General features: G+C 41.1%; 1 protein-coding gene across 10 annotated transcripts in view; it reads right to left on the bottom strand.

The window, feature by feature from the left end:
* The window catches only part of sulf1 (sulfatase 1), a 367,408-nt gene that overhangs the window by 29,134 nt on the left and 324,817 nt on the right, over window positions 1-13,457 (bottom strand). For all 10 annotated transcript variants that reach the window (XM_059982554.1, XM_059982537.1, XM_059982579.1 and 7 more), the window contains 5 exons: window positions 5,879-6,089; window positions 4,722-4,965; window positions 3,348-3,444; window positions 2,514-2,608; window positions 1,025-1,096 (listed from right to left, as the gene is read on the bottom strand). In XM_059982554.1, the coding sequence (XP_059838537.1) occupies window positions 1,025-1,096; window positions 2,514-2,608; window positions 3,348-3,444; window positions 4,722-4,965; window positions 5,879-6,089 (719 nt within the window). The remainder of the gene's footprint in view (window positions 1-1,024; window positions 1,097-2,513; window positions 2,609-3,347; window positions 3,445-4,721; window positions 4,966-5,878; window positions 6,090-13,457) is intronic.

The following is a 13,457-nucleotide window of genomic DNA, read 5'->3' as shown; positions in this document are numbered from 1 at the left end:
TCCTGAGGAACCTGAGGCAATTCAGGCCTCCTCCCCCTCTAACCCATTCTCACCGCACTCTACTGGGAATTGCAATGCACCAGATCGCAAAACCCTGCAATGGATAGTGAGGACTGTTGAAAACATCATCAGGGTTTCTCTATCTCCCCCATTCACCGCACACGCAGTGCCTTCAGCATTAGCAAAGACTCCTCTTTGACCTCGCCTTTAATAGCTTCCTCCCCAAGGCTGTTAAACACCCTTCTTCCATCAAGCAGGCACTCTGAATGTCCTGTCACCACCACCCCCTCCACTCTCATTTTTCATCTTTTATTGATGCAGTTTCAGATATTTACACCACTGCCAGAAATATTATACTCTCTCACATAAGCCTGCACCTCACACTTTATGTCAATCTGTCAATCTTCAGGCCATGACATTCAGGGACATGGTAAAATTATTTTTGTGGCTGTTACATGCTGGATCATAACTATATGTACAGAGTGTGACGATATGTACTACATTTTGCTCCTTGACCCCAAAGGAACAGTGTTTTGTTTAGCCGTATACGCGTGTACGATTGAATTACAAAAAGTTTTATCGTGAACCTGAAATACACAGCTCTGATCAAAGTTGGTATGGACATGATGGGCCAAATGGCATTAGACAGGAAACAACACAACATTTGTATTGCTCCTATAATTCACGTACAGCTGGAGAAATTCAGCAGGTCAGTCGAGATCTTTCATATGGACTCTTTGTCTCTATTTAGTGTTGTTTGCAGTCGGCAGCAAAAGATGCCATCATTCTTTTGTTAGTAGAAACTCCAGGTGGATAAAACCATTTCATTTAGTTTTAAAAAAAAACTGTGAATGTGAACCATTTCAAGATAATTTCCCGCTTCTCTGGGAAATAAGGCAGATTTTGCCTTATGTAAATAAGTGAACATGAGAGAGACCTGCCACCAGTCAGTGGGGCCGAGACCAATTCTACACCTCAAGTCCATGTCCTGCCCAGGCTGTTTCTGGAACACAGGTTCACTTACCTGAAGGGGTGGAGATGACTGTTCTTGTTCTTCAGTTTCCCCTGGTTTCTCATTCCTTTATCTCTAAAATAACTACAGATAACAGAAATAAATTTCACGTATTAAAGATTAAAGTTCTTGTGGTAAGATTAAGAAACCAATATTTCCAGGACAGTAGAGAAATGATGTGCAGATTCAGTAGCCATTTAGTGTGTTGTAATTTTGTTCCATGAAGGGCGGGGGGGGGGGGGGGCAGTGCCACTAGCCGCTGCCCTTAGATGACATTGCTTCATTGAGGGTGGTCCTGAGCACTGCCTTCTGTTGGGGAGTTGGCTCCCGATTGATGAGAGAAGCTCAGCTCTGAGGCTAACCTGTGTAAGTGGCTGGCTGCCTTGACAGCTGGTGCCGCCCGGCCTTGAGAATTACCAGCTGTCAAAGCTGCCACTGAAATAAAATGTTTGTAAATGGCTTTGACATTAATCACAATCAGTCAAAAGCATCTGGGTGCTATTAACAAAAATAAAGAACAAAATGTTATTTTACAATTAAAATATTGAAATCCAAGCAGTTAGAAGTAATTACGTGGATTTAAACTAACAAAATTAAATCAAGTAAAAAGGTCCAGTTACTTATTCTCCTGTGGGCAATTTCTCCCCATTGCTTTTCAATGAGGTGGCAATACTTGTGCCAGGTTTATCCTGATGCCAGATCATCTGAAATCTTGCTGATCCTGAGAATTGGGAAGTCTGTATAAGATGTTATGCTCTGCTGCGCTCCACAAGGAGTCACTGGTGGAGCCCAAAAGGCAGAGGCAGCATTGGAAAAATGTTGGTATTGACTTAAGCCTGGACCAACGCTGGGCTCTGGGACCACCAAGGGAGGGTAAATCTGGCATCCATGCTGGTGGCCAGATGTAATCTCTGCTTCAATGTCACAGGGCAAATGAGAATCTTGCTCATGTCCTTTGGGAGATGTAGCTCCCTGCAAGGAGCTGATAACCCTGGATAGCTGGGATCTATATTGTTCCAGCATATGTGTTGTTCATCTCCTTTTCACTGCCATCATGCTCAGACATTTCAAATTTACTCTACATAGGAGATAACTGCAAGATGTTGGAGATCTGACATTCAAAACAGAAAATCTAAACAGGGAGAGGGAGAGGAAGAAGGAGAGGGGAGGAGGAAAAGAAGAGGGAGAGGGGGAAAGAGAGAGAAGGAGGGGGAGAGAGAAAGAGGAGGGGAGAGAAAAGTGGAGAGAGTGAGAGACAGAGAGGGAGAGAAAACATTTGGTTTAGTCCCATGACCTGTAACTTTAGCTCTGTTCCAGTCAATTTTGACCATGTGAGACCATAAAACATAGGAGAAGGATTAGGCCATCGAGTTGCTCCGCACACTTTTCCTCTACCTGCCATTTCAGGAATAACAATGGATGTTGGAACGCATCCAGTAGTGAGGGCAATAGGCGCGGGGCTGAGGAATTTGACTTTACAACTGTTGCTAGGGACACAGACCTTTTCCGGTCGCAGTGACATTCCTCGGGCTTCTTTCTTTTCAGGTGACCTCGCACTTCCCTCAGGTTCTTTATCTTATCCTGAAGAGTTTCAATCTACAATGCAGACGCAAATAACACAAGGTTTCTTTCTAGCTTCAAAAATCACCAAAATAATTTTATTCCGTGAATTTTGTTGGGAGTAATTTTCAGGTCGACGGTGTTCCCAAAGTCTGATTTTGCCCATGACAGAACCAGGCTTGTGTCCATTGTATTATGTTCCCTCAGATGTCTGCAGAAGGCATGATGCCTCAGAACTCACTTAGCAATTTATTAGTCAGGTGACATTCCGTGGGTGTTGTCACAGCTCCTGAATTTCTATCATGAATGCTGGAATGGTGTGACAGGAAGTTTTAGACTGCCCATCCTGCCAATAAATGGAAATTTATCTTTGCTAAGAATGCCTTCCAAAATGTTTCTGAGCTTTGTCCTTAGAGCAGGGGTTCCCAACCTTTTTTATGCCATGGAGCCTTACCATTAACAGAAGGGGTCCATGGGCCCCAGTTTGGGAACCCCTGCCTTAGAGGAAATCTATCTGTTCCTCATCTCAGCATACAAAAAGGTTGATTAAGGTTAACTTTAAGGATGTCTGAAAAGTTTTCAGCCCATACTTTGGTGCATAACTGAGATATCCATCTGTTGGTTTCCTGCCATTGGAAGTTGGCCATTTCTTGGCATTCCCGTAGGAATTTACAATTATCAGTTCCTGCCCCTTCCCACTGGCAACAACCGGCCTGTCATTGACAAAATCTGCTGACCGCCAACTCGAAAATTGTCTCCCTGTACGTCATCTAACCTCTTTATCTATGTAACTCTTGTGGTCCTTCCATGCTCTAGCTGACTGATACAGCTCTTTCTCACAATGCACTGTTTCATTGGCAAGAATGTAACACCTTCAGAGGAAAGAAATAAGTACAGAAGATAAAAGACCACATCAATATACAGTCCAGCAAAATCCAAAAGTGAATCCAGGAGTTCTATAACATGCTTACTCAAATAAACTCATTCAGGATATTGAGAGAATAACTCCAAATCTTTCTGTGGTAGGTTTAGGGCTCATTCTGGAGTTATGGTATCTAGTAAGTGTTAACTTTAACAGCAACCAGCTTTCAGAACTGAACATGATTGTAGACTGAATTTAAAATGCAGCCCAGAAAAACGGTCTTCCTGGAGCTGCAGACTGCCATTATTGCAAACCAGGAAACATCCATTCACCTGAGCTGTCTGTCCGCATATACATGAATGCTGCTGTAGTGTCAGTGGAGATTAACATTCATTTTGGGTGTCTGGAGCCTGAGTGTGAAGTTGGAGGTATTTGAAAATTATATGTAATTCAAACAAAGCATTGTAGATGCATGTAACTATAGAATTGTCCTCCTGTTACGTTTGATCTTCAGCATATAAAAATGTTGTGTAATGTTGGGTCAAGCAGGTCTCTTCTTCCGAGTGTCTCAAGTATGATGCCTGCTGCTTTTCTTTTGCTAAATAACAACTTCTGCACCCAGCAGCTTCAGTGTCTCTCGGGTGACTTCGTTCACAGTCACAACGGTAGGTAGGAGGGGAGGAAGGCAGTTTGGAAGGGGAGCACAGACTGGGAGGTAGTTAGTCTTGAGGGGAAGGTGACGGACTGGTGTCGGGTTGGAAGTGTAGCTGATTGGGAGTTGGATTATGGTTGGTGAAGGTTTAAACTGGATAGGCAAGGGCCAAAGAGGAAGTGCGTGACAGAGATGGGGGTAAATATATCACTTGAGGGCAATCTCCCAAAGCCAGGTTCCCCAGTGTGAGGAATGCTCAGTCAGGATTGCCCTTTGAGTAACATCAATGAGTAATATAGAAATAGGCCCTTGGGTCTAACTGGGCCATGCTAACCACGGCATATCCCCTGAAAGCATTGTGAATGGCTGCAAAAGTTGCCCATAGAGGGTGTAGCTGTATATGTGCCTGTTGAAATCCTGGCAGAGGTTCCAGGCATGGACAGAAAATCCCTGCACATGTCTGGGCTCCTCTGTGGGCTGATGAATCAGACACAACACCTCAGAAGGAAAATCACAGGCTTAGTGCTTAAAGTTCATTTACTACTGATTTTTCATTAACAATGAATTGTGCAATTTCTAAGCATAGCTCTGAAATGTTATAGAATATGACTGTTCAGGGTATAAGCCAAACTTACTTGTGTGTGACTTTAACTGAATCTGTCACTGATTCATGGGCCTTACTACTGTCTTCAGTGATTACTTTGCTGCTCTGCTCTCCTTCACCAGCTGTTTTCTCTTCTTGAGAAAGGCCCATGCTAATATTTTTTGGCATCAGAGACTCAAGTTCTTCAATTTCCAGATCAATGTCATACACCTCGCCTTCCAATTCGACAGAAACTGAGCGGATCGGACGAGTGCGGAGGAAGCGGTGCTTAAATTCTGTTTCACAGGGAGACATATTTTTAATATACAGATATTCATCATGCACATACAACCATGTCACTAAAGAACTGTGTACAGTGGGAAACTCTCAGTGAGAATATTTCACATGATCTTGCTTTAACAATGGCTGCCCTCATCGTGGAAGGGGTTGAACCATCTAATTGTTAGTGAAGGGTCAGGGTGGTGGACCTAGCTATCAGAAAATCATAAAAAAAACAGGCCAGTGTTTTTTTCTACCATTCACACTACCATAGTTTTCCCAGCTGTTAAGAAATCCAGCCCTATAGCTTTGCCAACACATCTTTAAGCTTTCCTGGTTCTTTCAAGGCAGGACGGGCCTTCATCAGCAGTCCTTACAAAGAGTGTTGACCCAAAATATCAACAGTTTATTCCCTCCATGGATACTGCCTGACTTGCTGAGCTCCCCCAGCATTTTGTGTGTGTTCCTCAAGATTTTCAGCATCTGCAGAATCTTTTGTGTTTTTGAAAAAGTTAACCAAATAGTTTTATTGATATTTTAAAACCAAATGGAGCAGGAATGCTTTGCTTGTGACTCAGAACTTCCCTTGTTGGAGTTGCCCTGAATGTCTGCAGGCATCTGAGTGGCCATTTACCGGTCACTTGGTTATAACACATGGAATCTGTAGTCCACTGGATTAGCTGGGAGTTGTCCTCCTTTCCGGAGACAGTGCCCAGAAGCAACCACAAGAACCTCTTTGCCTGAGGATGCAGCAAATGAGCCTACGCAACATGCTTGTCCTTGGCTGACCTGACCCTAGATCTTCTGGGTAATAAACTATTAAAACTGACATAGTGTTAATGATGGAAATGATTTGTCTGCCACTAGGTGGCACCAAAGGCCCGTTTCCAGGGAGGTGCTACCCACGATCACAGGTTGCTGTGTACTCACTGTGAGCTGAGTGGATGCTGAGGAATTGTCTTTGGTTCCTCCTCTCCAACGGACGTGTCCTGTAGCTGCTGCCTGAGCAATCACAGTCATTACTGCCGTAGGCCTGACCACGCAGACTTTTACTTTTCTTGCTGCCTGTGTGCACTTTGGTCGTGCCTTTGCACTTGTGAAGCCGGAGTCTTCCTGCAGCATCTTCAACGCATTGCCACTTCTGATTTATAAAGAGCAAGACTTTACAAACCCCAATTAACAATGAATACTGAGAAGTCAAACTTCAGAAGTTCCTTTCCTTTCTATTCATTATTTTATACTAATTAGTATGTGAAAAGAGAGCTGGCATTTCTATTTCATCTTTCCTGACTGCAAAACATCTCAAAGCCACTGTTACATTATCTGAACATTGGCGTGGGATATCAGTACTTATATGTTTATTTTATTTGCTCATTTAAAACACGTAGGTTAATCCCACTCAATGGCCAAGGGGCTTCGGCAACCTATAAAGTGTTAAATATTTGTACAATGGGATGTATTGACACTGAACATTCCAGAATCAGGTCTGTTGGGGAAAATTGACACCATTATGTTGAATTGCTTGAATCATTAATTGAGGATCATGTGGTCATTTCATTGTTAATCTGCTTGGCCAGACAAATTAACAAATTAACTATCAGTCCATTTGGAGGACAAATGGACTGATAGTAAAGCAGCAAGTTATCTTAGTGTCAGCTGCTCGAAACCAGAGCACAGCTCAAATTGAATAATACAACCTACAGGTAAGGGTAGAGTGTACTTTGCAACAACAAACAACAATATGGCAAAAAAGGAGCAATGCAAAACCCACAGCTGTCCATTGTCGTCATGTGTTTAAAACAAAGTATAGTTTAATCCTTCAATCAGGAATCTAATGTCTTTATTAATTGGATGCCTCTACCTGCGTCTGACACCAGGCCGAGCTTCACATTTTATTAGCTAGACATCAGACCAAGGCAATATCGTAGAGACATGGAGTATACCAGGATCTGTGGTCAAACAAAAGAGTTTACCAGCTCCATCACTTTCCACAGAGCTCTCGTCTTATTGATGTTTCTGTATTTGTTCTGTTCCTCTGCTGAATTTGACACCATGCTCACATGAGCAAGCAGTTTTAACTACCTCAGGAAACTCAAACAAGCAGAGACCTTTCTGCTGAATGTAGTCACTATTATAGTTTAGAACTTAATGACTTAAAGAATAATCCACCAAACATGACCAGGGTACTCAATGGTATCCTCAAAATAATTAATAGTACCTTATAATTTTTGTCAACACCTGAGAGAGAAATATTAATCAAAACAATTTACTTTGTCTACATTTTTTAATTCTGATAGGATTTTTTCCACCATGTTATTTATTTCCCCTCAGATCTGTTTGATATTTGACATGTGTATTACATTCCAATCTTCATCCTAATGAACCTTCTTTCTCTCTCTCCAGACATTATAAATGTAATATTTATTCTTTGTTACTGTTTTTTTCCTGCACACCATGTTTAAGGTAAGCCTGAGCTTGTTAAGTGAAGGTGAGCAGATCTCTTTGTCCTGCAGCACTTTTCACTGCAGTTTAGGTCAGGTTAAACAACCCCTTCATTAATTTATTTGATTTTTCTCTTTTCTTTGAAATCTGCTTATAGTAAATAACCAGCTCCTCTTTGGAATATCTGAATCACTGATTTGCACCAATCCTCTAGTGGTTGATGGTTGACAGCGAGTTCAAAAGCTGCACCGTCCATTTCTCCCGTGTCAGAGTCTCATTAATAAAAGTGAATGCAACAAGTCTGCTCTGTCTCCTGTTCTTGTGTGGCTGTTCCGAGTTACACCCCCAGCTTCCAAGTGATGACTTGCAGTAATGGAGTTGGGCATTACACACACAATGACATCATCAGACTTAATAAAGTGAACAGAAATCCCTGATTTGCACACATGAATTAGGCATAAGTATCTGACAGAAAGTGTACAATACCAGTCACTGAAGAGGAGTGTAGGAATATCAGCTGGATTTCCCTGACTGATCTTCATATTGCCTGGCCCTCAGCCACACATTAGGGAATTTGCATGTTACTATCTTCTTGGTCACCAATTAATGTCCCATATAATTAAATCTCCTGTGTTGGGCAATGAAGCAAAGTGACAGCACGGCTTTTCGCAGCAGATAGGAACTCTCCGATTTGGTGTGGGGGGGGGGGGGGTGGGGTGTGGTGGATGTCGGACTTACTGGTTGAATCCAGCGTGCCTGGAGCAACTCCTTAAGGGTGTGGGAGCAAAGAAAACAAAGGGGTGTGTGGAATAGAATCAATGAACAAAATAAAAGCACTCAATAAACTTGCACAACTTTAGCAACGAGTACCTATATTGAATGGCCTTAAGAATCAGTAAATCAAAGACTCACGTAATACTGCGACCTAATCTAATACTAAACCTTCTTAGAAGATACAAAGTTATTCAACACTCCTTTTTCACAATGCCTCTTTAGAATATCCAAAAAACGCTGGAGGAACTCAGTTTTGGGCCGAGACACTTCATCAGGATTCTTGCTGAAGGGTCTCTGCCCGAAACGTTGACTGTTTACTCTTTTCCACAGATGCTGCCTGGCCTGCTGAGTTCCTCCAGCAATTTGTGTGTATTACTTTGATTTCCAGCATCTGCAGTTTTTCCCCATGTTTAGAATGCCCATTATTATATGTGTACAATGTGAAAATGATGGGGAAAAACTGGGCAGCCTCTCATGTCAACCTGATCTAGACCTGATGCAAGCTGATTACATTTTCAGCCTGACTCCTTATAGCTACATCTCTTTAGGTGATGTAGACATGTAAAAACAGAGTTCTCATATGCATCCTCCTCTATGTTAGATCATGACTGTATTTCAGTCGCTATTGATGAATGCCATTCGATAGTATTCAGTGTGAGCCAAGCACTCATGTAAAATGTGATGCTCCCAGTTCACAGGCTGCTGGTATTCTGGAGGTAGTGTTACACCTTCTGACACCTAGAGAAAACCCAGATCTTTCTATTAATCTGCAAAGCAATTAATTTGCCTGCATGCGTGCGGTTCCAACAACCTGCTCAAAACAAATCACATCATCCACCGTCTTACACATTCACTGCTTGCGATCTGATGCAGCTTTGCTGTTCTAAGTATTAGCGACACGATGGTTGACACAAACAATTGAGGAAAATTCCAGAAAATAAAGAATTGCTAAGTATGCCCAAAGAAAAATGAATCTTAGAGTTGTACATGGTGACATATATGTACTTAAATAATAAAATTTACTTTGAGCTTTTTGAGCTTTGAACAGCCAGTACAAGGACGTGTATCTAGTGACAATGAAGTGGTGTAGCAGGACGAGGTGTTACCTCATAGCTTCACCTGCCTGATTCAATCCTGAACTCTGCTGCTGGTGGTTTGCAGCTCTATTTTCTTCCTGTGACCATCTGGGTTGTCCTCAGGCTGTCTGGAAGATATGCTAGTTGGTAGGGTAATTGGTTGCTGTATTCCTGGAGGAGTTTATTTATTGAGACACAGCGCAGAATAGGCCCTTCGAGCCATGCCGCCCAACAATCCCCCTATTTAATCCTAGCCTAATCATGGGAGAATGTACAAGGACCAATTAACCGACCAACCGGTACATCTTTGGACTGTGGGAGGAACCTGGAACACCTGGATGAAAGCCATACAGTTACGGGGACAATGTGCAAACTCCTCACATGCAGTGGCAGGAATCGATGAGCAAATGAAAGGGAATAAGCTATAGTGGGGAAATGGGATCAATTTGTCAGCCAGCATCGACTCAATAGATCGAATGGTCTCCTTCCACATCAGAAATATCTCTTCCACAATACACATCAGCCCAAGTAGAGAGTGCACACTGCCTGTTACTATCACATTTTGAAACATTTCAAGAGGCCTTGAACATGCAAAGTGATGGGAAATAATCACCCAAAGCTTCACATTAAGTGTTACATAGGAGAATTAAAACTGCCTACCTCTGACACTACTACCTTTCCTGCACTGCCATTGACTCCACTCCTGAAGCATTCTAACCAAACAGAACTGCTACCACCATTTTCTTGAAGGTGGATTGAGCAACAGGTACTGGCCTTGCCAACTGTGCCCACAGTTAATGAATGAACAAAATATATAAGGACATTTCACAGGTTTCTATAAACTGTATTTTGATCGGAAGATTTCATTACGGCCTCATTTCAGTCTGAGTTTGCAGTTTGACCTGAACTGACATTGTATGCAATGACTTTGCAGTTGGTGAATCAGGGTGGATGTTGATTTTGGACAACTCTTAAAGAACAAAAGCTCATCGAGAAAATAGCCAGGTTTCTTTCATTTATTTAGGACACTATGCTGCTTAGTTAGGGCAGGAGACTGTTGCTGAAAAGTGTCTCACTAAGTTTCTAACTACATGTGCACTTGTGTGGCAGTTAGTCTCTACACTGTACTTAAAGTGAACAATTTTAAAATATCTTCAATTGTATGTGCTTGTGTTCAAAAAGTGATTTTTGCCACTGATTGTTGGTGAGATATAAACAGTAGGACAGTTCAAAACTGTTCTGTTCACTGCAGTTTCAAGTATTCAGTCTTGGAGATCCCAGAAACAGCTGGAAGTGAAAATGCAATATTTCACTACTTCAACAAGTTAGAAACTATGAAGAATTTGAAGGTATCATCAATCATCTTAAATGGTACAATGAAAAAGATATGGAGGATGATATCATCAATAGCATTGTATGAAGGCAGTCCATTATCTACGCTAGGTGTCCACACTGGTTTTGTTCATTTACAGTCAATCAAAAGAACGTGGTAGTGTACATTGAATTAATTCCTCCATTGATAAATATTAGGAACAAATACACAGTTTTATAGTACGGTATTGATAGTGCTCTAATTTGTTCTGTATTCCATTTGATTACATAATTTGTTGCCCAATTAAATAGTAGTTTGTCTTTTATATACCTTTAACACCATTCAATGAAACTTTGGCTAATTGGCTCAAAATGGACTGGTCCCGATTAACTGGAACCCACTGTAATAATTTTCGGCATCTAATACAACAACATAACTCAATGTTGTATTGAAAAACACATGACATACTAGCATAATTGTGCTACGAAGTGAACGGCTTTGACATATCAGTTCGCTGAGGCCAACTCGAACAGACATCTTCCACTCACACGTAAAGCAAAGGGAATTAAAAACAGTGTAAGGGGACAAATAGTTTTTCCATGTTAATGTTTCCATTTTCCTGCTAATATTTGCCCATAGCTTTACAACAAAAGAGTTTTTAAAACTGTAGTCCTGCTATTTCTTTCTTTACTTGTCCCCATCTTCCTTTTCCTCTGTCCTCAAATTGTCACTTAACTTCTTCTCCCTGGTTTCCAACTCTACTCTGCCTTCCATTTCTCTTCCTCTTTTCTCTCCCAACTTTCCTAGTACTGTCCTATAGTCAGTCCCCTGGTAGCTCTGTTTGACTCCTTCATCATTTGATCCACTTCTTCACCTCTCCTGTGGTCCCCCCCATTCCATTCCTTTCTATCTCATTCCTCTGCCCATTCTTCTGTTCCTTTCTGCCCTTTGTTCCTTTCACCCTTCTCTCAATTTTCCATTCCTCTGAACCATTCTCCATTCTATTTCTGGCCATCTCTTACCCTAATGTTTTTCCTCCCTCCCTCTTCCCAGTTTTCTCTTCACTGATTATATTTCTCCTTCAGCACTCTCTTTTCTTTTATGTCTTTTTCTCCCTATCTTTCTAACCTCTATTCCTTTCCTTCCCTCATCTCCCTCACCTCTGTCTTATCCTTCACTATATTTCATCTCATCTCTTCTCCTGTGTATTTGGTAAGTTGTTTTCTAAGTAACTCCAAGGCAACTGTCAAAGTCTGACTGTTGCTCCCATGCATCAATTACTAAAGGAAAGGAATGAATGTTTTCCTGCTACTATTTGATGTTACAAAATGAAATACTAATTGAATTCTAATCTGAATTTGCCCAAACAAATTCAGTAGGAGTATTATTGGCTTAGCTTTTCTCTCTTCCCTTTCACAGCCCAACCTGTTTGGCATTCCCGATAGCTCTGCATTTCACAGTTTTGATATCGCTTTGTTTCTGTTTTCTCTGCCTGACTGCTCTCATCTCATTGTTTTTAGGTTTCTTTGCTCTTGTTCTCTCACTATAATTTCCCTCATTAATCCAACACCCAGATCACTTCATCAATGGCTTGTCCTCACAGCAGCCCTGAGCTCCCTCCTTTGTCCTATCCATTCCTCTCTACAACTTAAAAACAGATTTATTTTTGCTCTCTCTAGATCTGCACAAAGGGACTTCGACCTGAAACAGTAACTGTCTCTCTTCTTTCAGATGCTGCCTGACCTGTTGGCCGTTTCAGGACTTTTTGTGTTTGTTCAGGCTTCCCAGTATCTGCAGTTTTTGATTTTCACAGGCTTCGAAAGGTCACGGTCTGCAGCCAGAGTAAGGAGTGAAATGTAGCATCAAATAAATTCTAATACTGGGCCAATAAACCAAAATGTTTTCTTTGGCTTTGACCAGCATAAACATACTGTAGATGTTGAATCAGATCCATGTATTATATTTCTGTAATTGACTTAAATGATTTATTATGCAAGATTTTAATCCTTGCCTTTTAATCTCACTTTTACAACCTTTTACATGTCTCTTTGGTAAGTACTTCCAAATATAAATTATTTCTCAGCACAAATGTCATGCAACTTAAACTCATTAATCTCAGTTAAATTGAATTAGCAAAAGCCTAACATGTCCAATCATAGCATATAATTGGCAATATGGACTTTAATGTATATTGTTTCTTTCAAAAAGCACATACCATGTAGAGCAAACAACTTTCATTTCTGTTGAAAAGTTCCCTGTTGTGGTCAGCTCACATCCAGTGAAAGCTCCATAGCTTTTATACTTCCTTGTTTTTAATGCTTAAGAATGCCTGCTATGAAATATTGACTTATTGCAACATAGTCAAGTAAATCTTCAGTAGATTTGCTCGTAAACATTTATGGATTTCTATCCATAGGAAGTTATTCAAAGATGCTGCATTATTTTATTTTTAGCAGATATTAGATTACGTTTCTCTCAAAGGCATTCCTTTCAATACCAGCTCCACAACCCCCCCCCCCAAAAAAAAACTGCTATATTGGAAATTAAAAGGTGCAGTTTTATTCTGTTTAAGTAATATTACTTCCCATAAAGAGGACACTTGTGTGGATGAAAAGATCCATATGGCCTTATCCCAAGGGTGCACATGAAATTTTCCTGTGAATCTTCTAGCTGTCAGTTGGATAATATGGTGGCATTTCTGCCCACTGCTTTGGCCTACTCAAGCTTAATCCCAAATATCAAAAAAAAGAATTACACCCCATCACTTATCAGCGCATCACACTTATTTTGCTGCTGGACATTCTGAGAAAGGGGCTGATTTCCAGACTTCTAACTACAACAATCTTTCAGTTTTGAAAGATTTAATTAACCCAGCTTCTCAGAGAAGCATTCAAGATTTCTTACT

This window comes from Hypanus sabinus, chromosome 1 (assembly GCF_030144855.1).
Source record: "Hypanus sabinus isolate sHypSab1 chromosome 1, sHypSab1.hap1, whole genome shotgun sequence".
NCBI lineage: Eukaryota > Metazoa > Chordata > Chondrichthyes > Myliobatiformes > Dasyatidae > Hypanus > Hypanus sabinus.
Note: the sequence above shows the minus strand (reverse complement) of the source record. Positions and strands in the feature narration are given on the sequence as shown.